General features: G+C 47.5%; 2 protein-coding genes across 5 annotated transcripts in view; one reads left to right on the top strand and one right to left on the bottom strand.

Annotated features, from left to right (window-relative positions):
• Positions 1–7,971: 7,971 nt before the first annotated feature.
• Positions 7,972–17,072, top strand: Hipk4 (homeodomain interacting protein kinase 4). Its single transcript, XM_059279424.1, has 4 exons — positions 7,972–8,740; positions 14,364–14,720; positions 15,166–16,014; positions 16,579–17,072. Exons 1-4 carry the CDS (start codon positions 8,276–8,278, stop codon positions 16,756–16,758), a joined length of 1,851 nt encoding a protein of 616 aa, XP_059135407.1. The 5' UTR covers positions 7,972–8,275; the 3' UTR covers positions 16,759–17,072.
• Positions 17,073–17,866: 794 nt separating this feature from the next.
• The window catches only part of Pld3 (phospholipase D family member 3), a 22,708-nt gene continuing 22,657 nt past the window's right edge, over positions 17,867–17,917 (bottom strand). For all 4 annotated transcript variants that reach the window (XM_059279461.1, XM_059279445.1, XM_059279436.1 and 1 more), the window contains one exon: positions 17,867–17,917. This exon is cut by the window's right edge and continues 444 nt beyond it. The gene's annotated coding sequence lies outside the window, so the exon portion shown is untranslated.

The raw sequence follows: 17,917 nt of genomic DNA, 5'->3' as shown, positions 1-17,917 counted from the left end.
ACACACAATTTCCAGTGTGAAAAGTGAGAGCAAAGGACTCTCACCTACTCCAGCATTCTTTCCCAGCTGCCTCTCCACACAAGCCACTAGTCCTTTGTCTCCACCACACTTGACAGGAATTTCTTCACGTGTGGTAGACTCTCCCGTTGTTTTTTGTCTTTAGGCAGGGTCTCACTAAGTTTCTCTGGCTGTCCTGGAACCCACTCCGTAGACCAGGCTGGCTTCATACTCACAGAGATCCGCCTGCCTCCACCTCCATGCTCAGCACCAGTAATCCTTCCTCGGCTTCCCCTGATTACTTTTCCCTCTCTCTCCTTTCTCCTGACTTCTTACCAAAATGTCAAGCTTCTTAGAGATGAATCATCCCCCACCTCCTGTCTCCCTTCTATCCTGCTCCCTGAGCCCTTGGGGTTCCTCCTCAGGTCCACTCCACAAGTTCCCTGAGCTGCTTCCTCCCCCTTCTCGTGATTTTTCAAGACAGGGTTTCTCTGTGTAGCCCTGGCTGTCCTGGAACTCTATAGACCAGGCTGGCCTCGAACTCAGACAACTCCCAGACAGCCCTGCATCTCTCTGGGGAGCCAATTATCGCTGAAGCTTCCAGTGATGACTGCATCCACCATATACTGGAGATGTGTGGCAGTTCCAATATTGTCTCTGAGAGTCTCTAGCCCCCAAATGACTGACCTAAGTATCAGTGCTTTAATTTTTTTTTTCTGACATAGGGTCTCATGTAACCCTAGGCTGGCATCAAACTTTCTATGTAGCCCAGGCTGGTCACAAATTTTTGAGTGTCCCGTCTCAGCCTTCTGTGTTTGGGATTACTGCTGTATGCTATAAACCTTTTTGCTGGGCGGTGGTGGTGCACGCTTTTAATCCCAGGGGAGGCAGAGCCAAGCGGATCTCTGTGAGTTCGAGGCCAGCCTGGACTACCAAGTGAGTCCCAGGAAAGGCGCAAAGCTACACAGAGAAACCCTGTCTTGAAAAACCAAAAAAAAAAAAAAAAAACCCAAACTTTTTAAGCCCTGTGTTAATGGTACATGCCTTTAATCCCAGTACTTGGGAGGTAGAGGCAGGTGGATCTCTGAGTTTGAGGCCAGCCTGGTCTACAGAGTGAGTTCCAGGACAGCCAGGGATATAAAGAGAAATCCTGTCCCAGAAAAACAAAAACAAACAAAAATAAAAATACTTGTGGCTCTTGCAGAGGACCTAGGTTTGATTCCCAGCATCCAAATGGTGACTTACAACCATCTGTAACTCTAGTCACAGGGGATATTAAGTCCTCTTGACTTTTGAGGGCACCAGGTATGCATGTGGTACACATACATACATGCAGGTCAACACCCACACACATAAAACAATATAATAAATAAATCTAAAAGAAAAGAAAGTACTTTTAAAAAATAGCCAGGTGTGGTTGTTTTTTTTGTTTGTTTGTTTTTGTTTTGTCTTTTTTTAAAATTGTATTTACTCTTTGGGGGCCCAGTACCCAGCTCCCAAATAAATACATGGAGACTTATTCTTACTTATGAATACCTGGCCTTAGTTTACCTCATTTCTAGCCAGCTTTTTGTAACTTAAATTATCCTGTCTACCTTTTGCTGCTGGGTTTTTAACCTTTCTCTCTTCTCTATTCCTTTCTTTCCTTCTTACTCCAAGGCTGGTTATGTAGCTGGGTGGCTGGCCCCTGGTGTCCTCTCTCCTTCTCCTTTTCTCACTCCTCCCTTTTCTGTATTCTTCTATTTATTCTCTCTGCCTGCCAGCCCCGTGTAGATGAATTGCCAAACGGTTTTATTAATAATTAAAAAAAAACCCAGAGCCAGATATCAGGGTTAAAACCTGAGAGATCAGAGGAATAGGAAAAGCCACAGCTAACCTCACCTCATCAACTCCTCAGCTTCCAAAGAGACCTACTTCCTGTCTACCCACGCCTATATACCTTTCTGTTCTGCTATATTATTTGCTCTCTCCCTCCAGCTACATCACTTCTTCTTCCTGCCCAGTTCTGTCACTTCCTGTCTGTCTGTACAGACCTCCAGAGCTCCATGGTTAACTAGTGTTGGAATTTAAGGCATGTGCCACCACTCCTGGCTCTGTTCCCAGTGTGGCCTTGAACTCACAGAGATCCAGACAGATCCCTGCCTCCCGAGTGATAGGATTAAAGGCGTGTGCTACCATTGCCTGACTTCCATGTTTACTACAGTGGCTGGCTTTTTCCTCTGATCCTCAGATAAATTCTATTGGGGGACACAGATAAAACATCACCACAGCCCCGCCTGTCCTTTCTCCTGCCTCACTCTCAGCCGCTCAGCTCTTTATTAGAACATCAGGTGTTTTAGGCAGGCACAGTAACACGGCCATCACAGAATTAAACAAATGCAACATGAAAGAATACATCTTTGTGTCATTAAACAATTATTCCATAGCATGAATATAACTAATATTTTACAACAGCAGGTGTAGTGGTTTATCCAGTATTTGGGAGGCAGAGGCAGGTGGATCTCTGTGTGTTCCAGGCCAGCCAGGGCTACGTAGTAAGGCCCTGTCTCAAAACAAGAACATATATTGAGTAGAAAATATATGGAAGAGAAAACCCAAGACAGGGAGAAATGGAGTTGTTTTGTTTGCCGTTTGTTTAACGTCGACTTCCCTAATCTGATCTCCGTGTCTACCCCCACCAGCTGTCCCTTGTCCATGTCACCTTCTCAGGAACTACCCTCAACCTTGTCCTGGATTGTTTCTTCCCATTGACCTTTCCAGTACCACAGCCTGCCCTCCCGCCCTATCAAGGGTCTCACCCAGTCAGCTCTGAGCTCGTCACCAGCCTCATCCTCCCGACCTCCCTTAGCCTCCTTGCTGGAGTCTGAGGACTCCCTTCCGGAAGTTCACCCTTTGTTACGGAATGTTACTTTAACTGTGTAAAGGGTGTGTTACATTTGTTTCCCCTGCTTTTGTTAACGATGCAAAGACATGTTACATTTGTTTGATTAAATAAAATTAACCTGGGGCCAGGAGGCTGAGTCAGCCACTAGCTGACAGGAAGTGGCAGGAAGGAGTTAAGTATAGTGAGGGTTCTTTAGTGGGGGCTGAACAGAAGGATGGCTCCTTTTTCTGGAGACAGGAGCAAGGAGAGAAGGTTAGCTATTTACTCCTCAGCCTCTCTGAGCAAGCAGGATTTCACCTCAACCTTTGAATCCTGAGTTCTAAAGAAAGACAGAGATTTAGATAAAGTTTCCTTTAGTGCCTGAGGGAACAGAATTCCCACCTGGCTGTGGCTGGCGTGGCCGAACTGCTGCCGGTAGCTGTGGAGTTACAATTGCCAGTTGGCACAGCAGTTGCTTAAGGTGCAGGCACTGTGTTGAATGTAAAACAACATTTGGCACTCCCATGTGTGATACGGCCACACGGAGGGAGGGAGGGGTCATGCCAGCCAGCTCTGCTGCATTTACCATCTGGGGCTCTCTGTGAGCAGTCGGCCGCCCTTACTCAGAGAAGTGAACAGAATTGATGAGAGACCTGGGAAATCCTTTAGGAGAGTAGGAGAGAATTAAATAATATTGAGAAGAATTTTTTCCCTCCATGTTAAGAATGGGAAACATAACAATTCAGGGTGCTAGAATCTCGTATACTGCTGCCTTAGAAGGCTTGAAATTAGAAGCAGAATATGGGAAGATAAATAATTTAACTGACACTGGTATAATAACTATTATCAGTACTGATACTGATAATAAGTACTATCAGTATGGTAATTAGTATCTTATCAATAATAGTCATAGTGGTTTTTTGTGCTAAATATGACAAATTGATTAGTAGGATGTGCAGGCCTTAGAAAGACATACTAATAACAAAAAAAAAAAAAGAAAAATGGTCAGGAATTTAGAGCAAAACACACTGTACCAGTGCATTATGAACCTGGAGAGGAACAGCCTAAGGTTATTAGAACACCAACTTTAATATATCTAGTTACTATTCAACAATAACCACCAGATGATATGTATCCCCAAGGCTATGCAGAAGTTAATTAGAATCCTGTAGATATGTTAGACTTAAAGAGATTTAATGAAGCAGATAGATTGCACAGTGCTTTATTGACTTTAAAAATTTTAAATGCTAATGAAAAAGAAACAACATCTGCGGAGAGACATTGGATAGTAGAAAAAAACTGATGAATTAAATCAACCTATATATTTTAAAGATGTGTTAAACTCAGAATGGAAACCAGGATATGTGTTATGTTGAGGAAGAGGTTTTGCTTTTATTTCCACAGGAGAAGAAAAGTTATGGATACCATCAAGACTGATAAAGATTTGAACAGGAGAGCCTTCTTGATGATGAGAAGAGAGAGTTCAAGAGTAAAATTGGCCAACAGGATAAAATTTCATAAGTCTTCCCAAATATTTGTTTCTGTTGTTCTTTACAAATATAAAAGACAAATGGTCTTTCTTAGTTCCAATTCAATTAAAATTTAAAGCTGACTTTAGAATTGGATCATGGTTCTCTCCTTCTCTAAACCCAAGCATGCTTGTTAAAAGAAAATACAAAGTCTCTGTTTCATGTCAGAAGAGCCACCTGGTATGGGACAGAAGAAAACCAAAGTTAAGGGACTTTTCTATTGCCACTAATCTCATAATCCTTTGGGGTTTTTTGACTATTTAAAACTTTTTATAAGGAATAAATATTAGCTCTAAATTTATAAGACTATTCTGCTTATGACATTTAAAATGTTTTACGTTTTCAGCAGTGAACTGTAACCATTCATAACAGTGACCTTTGAAGTCTCTAATAGATGATGGGGCCCCACAACGAGGATTCCATAGGGACTGTGGTAATACCATTATAAGGGGACAAACACCACCCAAAGCTCAGTATCAGACTACAAATTGCTCAGGACAACTCCAAAGCTGCTAGCTGAGAGGGTCTAGCCTCACAGACTACTTTGGCCAGGACTTCAGATAAGTCCTGCACTTTACCATTACAGAGACTGAATAACAAATGCTACAGCTAGTTTTCTCAAGACTTACCCAGTATCTCAATTTTCTCAGAGTTCCCTAAAGATATCATTGCCCAAGACAGCAGGAATTAATTTTAAGAACATGATGCCCATAGTCCCAAGAGGAGGGGTGAATGGTATTTGGTCATTTGGTGGGTTATGAATGTTTGTCATCATTTAGGGGGGCTGTTTAGTAATTGTTACTGGTATTGGTAAGGGAGGAAACTACACAAAGGAGATTATATTTGAGGATCTCATTTAGAAAAAAGGGGGTAATATAGGAATGATGAGATGGAATGGTAGATTATTGAATCCACTTTAAACTCAAAAACAACTATTAATCTCAAATATTTTGTGTTGGTATGACTTTTTGTATATTGATACAAATTTAAGGTTATTTTGGTTTTAACATAATGTATATATGTTTCTACTCTTTTTTAAAGGATTTTTGTATATTGATACAAATTTAAGGTTATTTTTGTTATAACATATTGTATATATGTTTCTATCTTGTTTACGGTATTGTATCTATGCAGTTCATTTAAAAATATAAGGCAAAGTTTTTTGTTGTTGTTGTTTTTGTTTTTTTGGTTTTTTGAGACAAGGTTTCTCTGTAGTTTTGGAGCTTGTCCTGGACTAGCTCTGTAGACCAGGCTGGCCTCGAACTCACAAGGATCCACCTGCCTCTGCCTCCCGAGTGCCGGGATTACAGGCGTGAGCCACCACCGCCCGGCCAAAGTTTTGTTTTTAAAAGCTATTATTATAAACTATTTAGAATAATCAAGAAACACAGGTTAGTTGTAGCTAGAGTTTTCCTGCCTGGCCCACAGTCAGGACAAATCTCTCTCACCTGCCAGTCCCACAGCCACTCAGACCCGACCAAGTAAACACAGAGACTTATATTGGTTACAAACTGTATGGCTGTGGCAGGCTTCTTGCTAACTGTTCTTACAGCTTAAATTAATCCATTTCTATAAATCTATACCTTGCCACATGGCTCGTGGCTTACCGGCATCTTCACATGCTGTTTGTCATCATGGCGGCTGGCAGTGTCTCTCTGACTCAGCCTTCCACTTCCCAGCTTTATTCTCCTCCTTGTCCCGCCTACACTTCCTGCCTAGCCAATGGCCAATCAATGTTTTATTTATTGACTAATCAGCAACACATGTGACATACAGAACATCCCACAGCAGTTAGCAGTTAGTCATCTATAACAATCAAATTTGAAGATATGTTAGGCATGTATTCAAGATTATACATGGATATATTTTAGATAGATAAATGGTCTTCAAACACTTCAAAGACCTATTGAATATGCATTTTAAATGTTTTGTTAACATAGGGTTTTTCATGACATTGAGACATGTCTGCTCCTGGCAGCACCAATTTACTTCATAAAAGGATGATGGGCATCAGTGAAACTCTATATGGAGTTTTCTTTCAAAATGGCAAGGCTAGCCATTTGGGCAAGAAACTGCTCTTGCTTGGACTGCTGACAATAAGCTGTACAGACTGGACCAATGGGACACAGGAAAAAGACTGTTGAACTTTGCCAAGACAAAGCAGGACAGTCCTTCGAGATTCCTGCTTCACAGAAGAGTCTGCCAGACATTCTGCAGGACACAGAGGAAAGTGACTGACAACCTTTGCCAATACCAGGCTGAACAATCCTTCAAATTTCCTGCTTCACTGAAAACTCTGCCAGATATTCTAGGCCTGTAGGCTGAAGATGTTGAAGATGCCTCAATGTTGCAGAGGAACTCTGGGTGACTGTCCAGGTAGTCAGACATCTCTGTCACTTCTAGAGTTTTGGAAGTTGCTTGCAGTGCAGTTCCTGTTTACTTTGACGGAGTTGAAGACTAGTTATAGTTGCAATTTTCCTTAGTTCTGATAGAAAGTAAATCAGGCATAACACTTTGGATTCACTAAGATAGGAGAGCTAGTGGAGTATTTTCTTTAAATCTGCCAGACATAAGTGGACTGAACCTTGTGAATGTAATCCTTACTTGATAATTGTTCTTTTTTTTTTTTTTTTTTGAGCTGAGGACCGAACCCAGGGCCTTGTGCTTGCTAGGCAAGCGCTCTACCACTGAGCTAAACCCCCAACCCAGTTGTTCTTATTGTGTATAGTCTTACTATGTCTAAGTTAAAACCCTTTCTTTTTATTTAGACAAAAAGGGGGAAATGTTGTGGAATATTATTTTAACTGTGTAAAGATGTGTTACATTTGTTTCTGCTGCTTTTGTTAATAGTGCAAAGACATGTTACATTTGTTTGATTAAATAAAATTAACCTGAGGTCAGGAGGCTGAGTCAGCAACTAGCTGACAGGAAGTGATAGGAAGGAATTAAGTATAGTGAGGGTTCTTTAGTGGGGGCTGAGTAAGAGGACGCTCCTTTTTCAGGAGAAGGTTAGTTATTTACTCTTCAGCCTCTCTGAGCGAGCAGGATTTCATGGCAACTTTGAATCCTGAGTTCTATAGAAGGTTTCTATAGAATTGCTACCTTTAGCTGTGGAGTTGCAATTGCTAGTTGGCACAGCAGTTGCTTAAGGTGCAGCCACTGTGTTGAATGCAAAACAACAACCATTCTCACACAGAAGCTTTCACGTGAAGACTCAGGTCCGACACCACTCATTCCCCTGCTCAAAGCCTTCCATGGCTCTCCAGTGTCTAGTCCAAACTTTTTAGCTTGCATTCAGTGCCTTTACAATCCGGATCTTACCCTATCCATACATCTCCTCTATGCCTTACAACACACACACACACACACACACACACACACACACACACACACACACTCCCTTTAACTTGGGAAATCTTTCCACATTCTCACATGCCTATCAGAATGTCCCTATTTCTGAACACCCAAGGTCAACGACTAAAATCCCTGAGTCTACCCTGTCAGCTTCTCCAGGGTTCCATCAGTGGGTGGGGGAGGGGCCCAGCCTGGCACCCCACCCCCCATTCTAGCCTAGGACTCAGGTCTCTAACAACAGAATCAAAGCCACTCAGCAACGCTGGAATCCATTCAGGGGGGCCTGAGCCCCCTCATCCCAAGCCAGGAGGGCTTTGGGGGGAGGGGTGTAGCCCCTGGTAGACTCATTGTGTGGCCAAGAGGGTCAAGGGGTGCCAGGGAGGCAGGGGCTAGCCTCATCGGGAGAGACACGAGTGTGGTTATCTTTCCCCCGCTAGGAGGACTGAAAGACCATCATCAGGGTGGGACGTCTAGGCAGCCGAGCAAGTGGTTCAGGGGGAAAGGCAGAGTAGTGACTGGCAGCCAGGGCACCATGGCCACCATCCAGTCAGAGACTGACTGTTACGACATCATTGAGGTACTGGGCAAGGGCACCTTCGGAGAGGTGGCCAAGGGCTGGCGTCGGAGTACAGGTGAAATGGTGGCCATCAAGATCCTGAAGAATGACGCGTACCGAAGCCGCATCATCAAGAATGAGCTGAAGCTGCTCCGATGTGTACGAGGCCTGGATCCCGATGAGGCCCATGTCATCCGCTTTCTTGAGTTCTTCCACGATGCCCTCAAGTTCTACTTGGTCTTTGAGCTACTGGAGCAAAACCTTTTTGAGTTCCAGAAAGAGAACAACTTCGCACCTCTTCCCGCCCGGCACATCCGCACTGTCACACTGCAGGTGCTAAGAGCATTGGCCAGACTCAAGGAGCTGGCCATCATCCACGCTGACCTCAAGCCTGAGAACATTATGTTAGTGGACCAGACCCGCTGCCCTTTCAGGGTAAAGGTGAGTGAGGAAGGCTGCCTGGGAAACAGCTTTGCTCAACCTTGCCTGGGATGCTCTGCCAACATGTGGGGCTCCCTGGTCAGTTCCATGATGTGGCTCTGAGGTGTCCCTGATTCCCGAGCTGCCTGTCCTTCCCGCTGTCTGGCAGTCTTCCATATCCCATCCCAATTCTTTCGTTTTGTTGTTGTTTGTTTTTGTCTTTGAGACAGGGTCTCATGGCACAGGCTGGCCTTGAACTCGCTGTGTAGCTGAGGATGACTTGAATTCATGACCTACCTGCCTCTACTACCCAAGTGCTAGGATTATTGGTATGTGTCACTACAGCCAGCTCGTTTTGTTGGGTTTTGTTTTTTGGAGACAGGGTCTCGTGTAGTCCAGGCTGGTCTGAATTTTGAGTGGGTCCCTCCTCCCAAGTATCTGAATTACAGGTGTTCACCACCATGCCTGGCTTCTCCATCTCATTTCTGAGGTCCTCTCTGTCAAAGACTGGAGGTCTTCCGTGCTTCCCCTCCAGGCCCTGAAGTCTCCCCAGCTCTGTTCCATCCAGCTTCCCTCCTCTGGCTCAGGTCAGGGCTGACACTCTAGTGGGGGAGACAGTACTCGGGTAAGGAGTAAAATGTGTCATGGGAGCGAGAAGAAGATAGAGCAGGAGGGGAAGGATGTGGGGTATTGCTCAGGTGTGGGGTGGGCTGGAGGTTGAAATATAAGAGGTGGTCAGGGAGGTGGCACCTGAATGAGTCTTGAGGGTTGGAGAGGGCCATGGAAGAAGGGGGAGGTTCCAGGTAGAAGGAACAGCCAGCAGAAAGGCTGAGGTGGAAGCATGTGGTGCTGAAGTATTCTAGCAACACAGGGGAGTTCTGTGGAGAATGAAGGGGTGAAGAGGGAGGAAATGAGGTACAAGAGGCAGGGGCGGGGTTTTGCAGGGCCTCATAGGCGCAGTCAAAACTGGTTTTACTTTTTTGTTGTTGTTGTTTTTTGATACAAGGTCTCACAAGGTATCCCTGGCTGGCCTCGAACTTGCTATGTAGACCAGGCAGGCTTCAAACTCATGGAAGATTCTCCTGCCTCTGCCTCCCAAACAATGAGGTCAAAGGCACACACCAGCATGCTGGGCTCGTAGATGAATTCAGAGCAGGAGGGCCTGCTCTGACTGAGGCGTTCATTTTTTGGGGGGGAGTAAGATCAAGAAGGCAGATGGGGTGACCCAAGTAGGAGATGGAGGTAACAAGATGTAGCTGGGATGTGTGTGGGTTCTGAGCAGATCTGGAGCAAGAGACAACAGAATTCATTGGTGGGTTTCACAGTGTGAGGGAGGCAGGCTTCAGAGATTCTTGGATGGCAAAGTGCCCGTTGAACAAGCATGAGGACCTCAGTTCAGGTACCCAGGACCCACATAAAAAGCCAGGTGCACTATCAGTGTTAGGGAGGTAGAGACAGAGGATTCCTGGATTTGTTGGCCAGCCAGTCTAGCCAATCAGCAAGCTCCATGTTCAATAAGGGATCTTGTCTCAAAATATAAGGTAGAGAGTGGTAGAAGAAGGCTAACTTCTGACACATGTGTGCATATGCACACAAACATGTACACACACACTCACAGCTAAGATAAAGAAGGGCAGCCGGGCGGTGGTGGCGCACGCCTTTAATCCCAGCACTCGGGAGGCAGAGCCAGGCAGATCTCTGTGAGTTCGAGGCCAGCCTGGGCTACCAAGTGAGTTCCAGGAAAGGCGCAAAGCTACACAGAGAAACCCTGTCTCGAAAAACCAAAAAAAAAAAAAAAAAAAAAAAAAAAAAAGAAAAAGAAAAAGAAGGGCCAGTAAGACGGCCCAGCCAGTAAAGGTGCTTGCTGCTAAGCCTAAGGACTTGAGTGTTCAATGCCCAGGACCCATATGGTGGAAGCAGAGAACTGACTCCCAAAAGGTGTCCTCTGACCTCTACACATATGTGATTGCATTTGCACCCCCCCAAATTAATTAAGTTTCAAAGAGAAAATGTGTGAGGGAAAGCTGGGCATGGGGGCAGATACTTATAATTCTAGCACTGCAGAGGAAGAGGAAGAGGGATTAGAAGTCCAGGGTTGTCTTTGGCTGTGTGGCAAGTTCAAGGCCAGTCTACACTACTTGAGATTCTGTCTTAAAAAAAAAAATTGTGAGAGAGGAAGATACGGCTGAACTTGGACCAGAGCTGCTGGCCTAGGCAACTGCAAGCTAGGTCACTCTAGCCTCTGTTCTTGACCCTGGGTCAAGCTGTCTCCTCTGCCCCCCGAGTCTCACTTCTCCTGCACAGCCTCTGTGGCTCATCCACCTACTCAGATATCCCTCTCTGCCTCCTCCGTCAGAGCTCAGGCTCCTCTGCCTGCTCATTCGTCAAGAGCCTGGTGATGACTGAGCAGTCAGCACCCAAGGGCGGGGCTGGACCAAAGCTGCCTTCACTGGGTCCTTGGCCTCTCCCAGTACCCCACTGAATGTCAGAGACACAGAGACAGGAAGAGATGGGTATTTCTGCCCTGAGGGATGGAAGGACAGTGAGCCAAGAAGAGATCTTTGTAGATCTAGCAGGGCTCACACTGCATCTGGGAGTCACTGGCACCCCTACAGTGTTTTCAGAATGAAGGGACCCCACAAACTCAGTGCCCAGTGTCTCTCAAGCTCTCGGGGATTCTGAGTCCTGACTAGTAATTATTCATGATCAGCCTTGTGTGCAGGAAGAGGAGGGGTGGCTGAATGCAAAGCCGTGGCCTCCACTAAGTGAGTCACAGACTCAGCGAAACCAGCAGAGCGCCACCTGGTGGCGAGGGGGAGAGACGAAGCTCCTGCCCTGGCCCAGGGCATGCTGAGGGCCTTCAGGGTGTTGACAGTGCCTGAAAATGACAGAGGACTTGGCTTTCAGGGTGGTTCCTTCCCAGTCTATAACACAGAAATGAAGATAGAGACACTGGGAGACGAGCGATTAGCTGTGAAGAGGCAGCTGGGGAGAGAGAAACAGAGAGAGAGAGAGAGAGAGAGAGAGAGAGAGACAGACAGAGAGACAGAGAGAGACAGAGACAGAGAGAGAGAGAGAGACAGAGAAAGAGAAAGAGAAAGAGAGAGAGAGAGAGACAGAGACAGAGACAGAGAGACAGAGAGACAGACAGAGAGAGAGAGAGAGACCCAGAGAGGAGCTAGACCTGGTAATGCAGGCCTATAATCCTAGTTACTTAAGGCTGCTGAAGCAGGGTTATCATGAATTCAAGACCTGCCTCAGGAACTAAGAGCAGCCTCTACATAAAGGTCAAAGGCCCAGTGTGCTGGTACATGTGGAAGCTGGAGGGTCAGGAGTTCAAAGTCACCCTAGACTACACAATGGGTATGGGAGACACAAATCCCTATCTCAAAGATCAAACACTATGCCTGGCAGGGTAGTGTACGCCTTTAATCTCAGCACTCAGGGGCCAGAGGCAGGCAGATCTCTGTGAGTTAAGGCCAGCCTGGTCTACAGAGCGAGATCCAGGACAGCCAAGGATATGTAGAGAGACCCTGTCTCAAAACAAAACCTGAACACTGATTTAGGTTTTTAAATTAGTTAATTAATTAGGTTAATTAACTAACTAAATAAGTTTTTAAAAAGTCCAGAAGCTGGCTAAAGAGAGGCTCAGTGGTTAAATGGCCAGACTGCTCTTGCAGAGGACCCATGTTAGGTTCCCAGTACCATATTGGACAGCCCACAACTACCTGTAACTCCAGCTCCAGAGGCATCTGATTCATCTGGCCTCAGTGGATTCCAAGGGCGCGCGCACACACACAAGATTAGAATAAAAAATAAAACTAAAAAACTCTTACAGGGGGCTGGAGGGATGGCTCAGTGGTTAAGAGCACTTGACTGTTCTTCCAGAGGTCCTGAGTTCAATTCTTAGCAACCACATGGTGGCTCACAACCATTTGTAATGGGATCAGACTTCTTCCTTTGGTGTGCATGAAGACAGAACACACATATACATAAAATACATGACTAGATAAATCTTAAAAAGAAAAACACATTAAAAAAAAAGGTTGGGAGCCTAGCTCAGTAGTAGAATATTTACCTAATATACATGATGCCTTAAGTTCAATCTCCAGTACCATGGAACACAGATACTCAAAAATACTGACTGGTCTAAAACACCCACTTATTTACCATTCACTCTTTCCTAGGCCCTACAATGTGCCAGGCACTGTTCCAGACCTCTAGAGACAGCCTTGAATGAAATACAAAGCTCTTGTTCTTTTGGGACTGGAATTTTATTTTATTTATTTATTTATTTATTTATTTATTTATTTATTTATTTATTTATTTATTTTTTCTTGTTTTCCGAGACAGGGTTTCTCTGTGTAGCTTTGCGCCTTTCCTGGAACTCACTTGGTAGTCCAGGCTGGCCTTGAACTCACAGAGATCCGCTTGGCTCTGCCTCCCGAGTGCTGGGATTAAAGGCGTGCGCCACCACCGCCCGGCTTGGAATTTTATTTTTTAATTTAATTCATTTATTTTGTTTTTTTGAGACGGTCTCTCTGTATAGCCCTGGCTGGCCTGGAACTCACTCTGTAGACCAGGTTGGCCTCGAACTCACAGCTCCTCCTTCCTCTGTCCCCCAAGTGCTGGGACTAAAGGTGTGCACCACCACCACAAGGCTAATTGAGTTTACAGGTGAGTGCCTGTGCATGTATTATGGCATTCCAGGAGAGGGCTTGGATTCCCCTGGAAATCGGGTTACAGACAGGTGTGAGTTGCCATGTGGGTGTTGGGAACCGAACCCGGGTCCTCTGCAGAGCAGCCAGTGCTCTTAACCACTGAGCCATCTCTCCAGTGGGTTAAATGCTTGCTGCACAGAAGCAGAAGATCCTAAATTCAGATCCCCAGCACCATTAGCTCTGGGCTTGGGTTTATAACAGCACAGCTGAGGGGTTGTAAGGGAAGACAAGAGGGTCCTAAGAGCTCAGTGACCTGGCAATCCTGCCAAAATAGTGAGTTTCAGGTTCAGTGAGAGACCCTGTCTTAAAAAATAAGGTAGAGTGGTAGAAAACACCTAACATCAACCTTTCTCCCCTACATGTGCACACATCAGTGATGACATCCACCCACATATGCATGTACCCTACCCCACATAAAGTGAAATATAGAGTATGTGAAATATTAAAATGGCAGCTGGGAGCTAGGCTTGGCTATGCACACCTATAATCTCAGACCTTGGGAAGTAGGGAACGGAGAACAGGAGTTCAAGGTCATCATTGGCTACATAACCAGTTTGAAGCCAGCCTGGGATACTGAGACCTTGTCTCAAAACTAACCAACGAAGGGCAGGGGATATGGGAGAATATGTGCCTACTATACACATGGCTCTGCACTGCAGGGTGGGGGGGGTCCCCAACTATTATAGGCACAAGTTCAAGCACAGAGAATCAGAGACACAGAATCAGACCTAACATCTAACCCAGAAGCAACAGCTAGAGGACAGAGACAGGGACATTCACAAGAAAGGAAGTCTCGAAGGCACAGAGCTAGACAGATCCAGGAGAAATGCAGGGATGAAGTCCCAGGAGGGGCCACAGTCTGGTCACCCCCACCACGGCACCAGCCCACCCGCCCTGTGTTCCATACCCTCTGCCCTCCACAGGTGATTGACTTCGGCTCGGCCAGCATATTCAGTGAGGTACGCTATGTGAAGGAGCCATACATCCAGTCCCGCTTCTACAGGGCCCCAGAGATCCTGTTGGGGCTGCCCTTCTGTGAGAAGGTGGACGTGTGGTCTCTGGGCTGCGTCATGGCCGAGCTACACCTGGGCTGGCCTCTCTACCCGGGCAACAATGAGTATGACCAGGTGCGCTACATCTGTGAGACGCAGGGCTTGCCCAAGTCCCATCTGCTGCACGCCGCCCGCAAGGCTCACCACTTCTTCAAGCGGAACCCCCACCCTGATGCCAGCAACCCCTGGCAGCTGAAGTCCTCCGCCGACTACCTAGCTGAGACCAAGGTGTGAAGGGAATAGGCGGGGTGAAGACCATCTGTGCTGGTGGGGGGGGGGGGAGCTGCTATATTAAGAACAACCTAGGTTAGACCTTGGGGTAGGACCAGAAATTTGGGAGTTAGTTGTCACACCTGGGTAGTAAAACAAATCTGGTGGGCCAGCAAATCTGAAGGTCACAGCCATGTCTCTGGGTCGGACTGGAGGTCTAGGTGAAGTGTGGAGCCTGAGTTAGGGGACAGGAGGACCAAAGAACAGAAGCGCATATCCTCCCTATGGCAGGAGAGCTACGGATTAGAAATCCAGGATCTGGTATGAGGGGCCAGACTGGGCAGCCCAAGCCGCGAGAGAAGTGGGCAGACGTCAGGGGGATCCTACTTGGCTCCCACAGCAGGTGATTTTTGGAACCCTGAGTCTAGACACATCTCCACCTGGTATCCCCCTGCCCCACCAGGTTCGCCCACTGGAACGCCGCAAGTACATGCTCAAATCCTTGGACCAGATTGAGACAGTGAATGGCGGCGGGGCTGTGAATCGGCTGAGTTTCCCAGACCGGGAGGCGCTGGCCGAACATGCAGACCTCAAGAGCATGGTGGAGTTGATCAAACGCATGCTAACATGGGAGTCTCACGAACGCATCAGTCCCAGCGCGGCCCTGCGCCACCCCTTCGTGTCCATGCAGCAGCTGCGTAGTGCCCACGAGGCCACCCGCTACTACCAGCTGTCCCTCCGTGGCTGCCGTCTGTCCCTGCAGGTGGATGGCAAACCACCCCCGCCTGTCATAGCCAGTGCAGAGGATGGGCCTCCCTACTACCGGCTGGCTGAGGAGGAGGACGCTGCAGGCCTGGGTGGCATGGCAGGCAGTGGGTCCTTCTTCAGGGAGGAGAAGGCTCCAGGAATGCAGAGGGCCATCGACCAGCTTGATGACCTGAGTCTTCAGGAGGCCCGACGAGGGCTGTGGAGCGACACACGGTCCGACACGGTCTCTGACATGCTGGCCCCACTCAAAGTAGCTAACACTGGCCATCGAGTCCCCGACTCAGGCCCGGAGCCTATCCTGGCTTTCTATGGCAGCCGCTTGACCGGCCGCCACAAGGCCCGCAAGGTCCCGGCAGGCTCCAAATCTGACTCCAATTTCAGTAACCTTATCCGGCTAAGTCAGGCCTCACCAGAGGATGCTGCGTCCTGTCGGGGCAGTGGCTGGGAGGAAGGAGAAGGCCGTGGGGCCTCCACAGAGCCATCTATCATCCCACGACGGGAAGGAGATGGGCCCAGCATCAAAGACAGGACCATGGATACCGAGGTAAGCAGGGTGCACAGACTGGCACCCAGCCTGGGTCTTGGCCTCCCTAGAGCTAATCTGTGGTGGCACACAGGTAAAAGGGCCATGGTTCCTGCAGCTGTAGCTTTCTGTCACCTCAAGGTCGAGTTTAGTTTGGGCTCCATAATAACACCCTACCTAAAAAAACAAACACTAACACCTCCTCCTTGCCAATAGGGCTGCAGATGTAGTTTTGTAGTAGAATCCCTGCCTAGTATCCACCAGTGAGAGACTGGGGACTCTCCTTCAGTGGCAGGTAGAGTGCTTACCTACAATCCAATGTGAGGGACTGGGGATATAATTTAGCACTAGAGCATTTGCCTAGAATTCCCCAGTGAGGGGCTGGAGGTGTGGCCCAGAGGCGGAGCATTTGCCTGGCATGAGCCTGGTCTGCCCTGGCTCCTACCCCTAATATCTGGCTGCCCTGTGAGAAAGCCTGTACAGGAGTGAGGGCCTTCATGCCTGCTTACTCCTTCCAGTAGACAGGTACACACCGCAGCAGGCACCCATACTTCTTGCTGATGTTCCTCTTTCTCCCCTCTACAGAGGTCAGGCCCTGAGCTCTTCGATCCAAGCAGCTGTCCTGGAGAGTGGCTGAATGAGCCAGAATGGACCCTAGAGGGCATCCGGGGGTCTCGAGCTCAAGGGCTCCCCGCCCGCCATCCCCACCCACATGGGCCACCCAGGACCACCAGCTTTCTGCAGCATGTTGGAGGGCACCATTGACGGGGACCCCATCCCTATTGTTTTCTGGGGTCTGAGCTAGCTGGGCTGGCATCCCCTCTTGCTTTGAAATGGCTCCTTAGAGCCATCCTTTGAACCCACAGATTATTCTTACAGAAAAATAGCTATCCAGAATATTCCTATTCCTTGGCCCTGGCAACATGCCTATATCCCACCCTAAATGTTGGAGGCCTTTAGGGTCTGGCCTGAGGCTCTGAGGCCAGTGAGTCAGGAAGAGGACTACACCTCACTGGCCAGGACTGTGCCTGGGCCCACTTGCCTCTGTGTACTTCAATAAATAACTGTTCCAAACCCTGCTCCGGCCTGTTACCACTGCGTGAACCTGTTCTACCCATACGGAGCCCCGCTGGCACCCACGGTCTGCCTCTGCCAGGCTGTGACTGGTTGGCTACTGGCTGAGGCCAAAGGCCCAGCTACTATGGCACTGGAAGAGAAAAGCTGTGCTGGGCACAGTAACCTGTTATTCCCTAAATAAACTAAATTAAACTTGGCATGGTGGAGAGGGTTTGTAATTCTAAGTACTCAGGAGACTGAGGCAGGAGGAGAATTACAATTACAAGTTCAAGACCAGTCTGGGCTTATAGTGAGATCTTGTCTTAAAACTAAAAGGGGAAGAAAAAAAAAAAAAGAACCAAGGGCTTGGCCTCTTGGGAATCTGCCCTCAGAATGTTCTCTGTTGGACACATGTCCATCTGAGTTTGCAAGCACCACTGACTAGTCCTCTGTACTTGTGACAGGCTTGGCATACTCGTTCACTCACGCTCAGGACATGCTAAGTGAAACGCACTGGTGGGAATAAATTCTGACCTGGCACATGCTCTGTTGTTCAGATCTTCTGGTCTCTCTGTGCCCTGCCACCCACCACCCCCCATACGCAATGGCATTTAGCAGTAGTTCTTCCTACATTGCTCTGGAACATGCTCAGTACGACACATGCTGGTTATGTGCATGCTCAGCCCATGCCTGCCAGTGTGGTCACACACCGCATGCCCAGCCCACGCCAGCCTTGTGTGCATTGCATGCTGAGATGTCTCCATTAGAAGTCCATGCCACCTGTCCCCTAACCAACAACCCATCTCACACCACTCAGTTAAGTACAGGCTGTACAGACAATTATTTACTTATTATAATCTTGGCCCCT

The sequence above is a fragment of the Peromyscus eremicus genome, chromosome 1 (assembly GCF_949786415.1).
Source record: "Peromyscus eremicus chromosome 1, PerEre_H2_v1, whole genome shotgun sequence".
Taxonomy (NCBI): Eukaryota; Metazoa; Chordata; class Mammalia; order Rodentia; family Cricetidae; genus Peromyscus; species Peromyscus eremicus.
The sequence above is the reverse complement of the archived record's forward strand: the minus strand, read 5'-3'. Positions and strand labels throughout refer to the sequence as shown.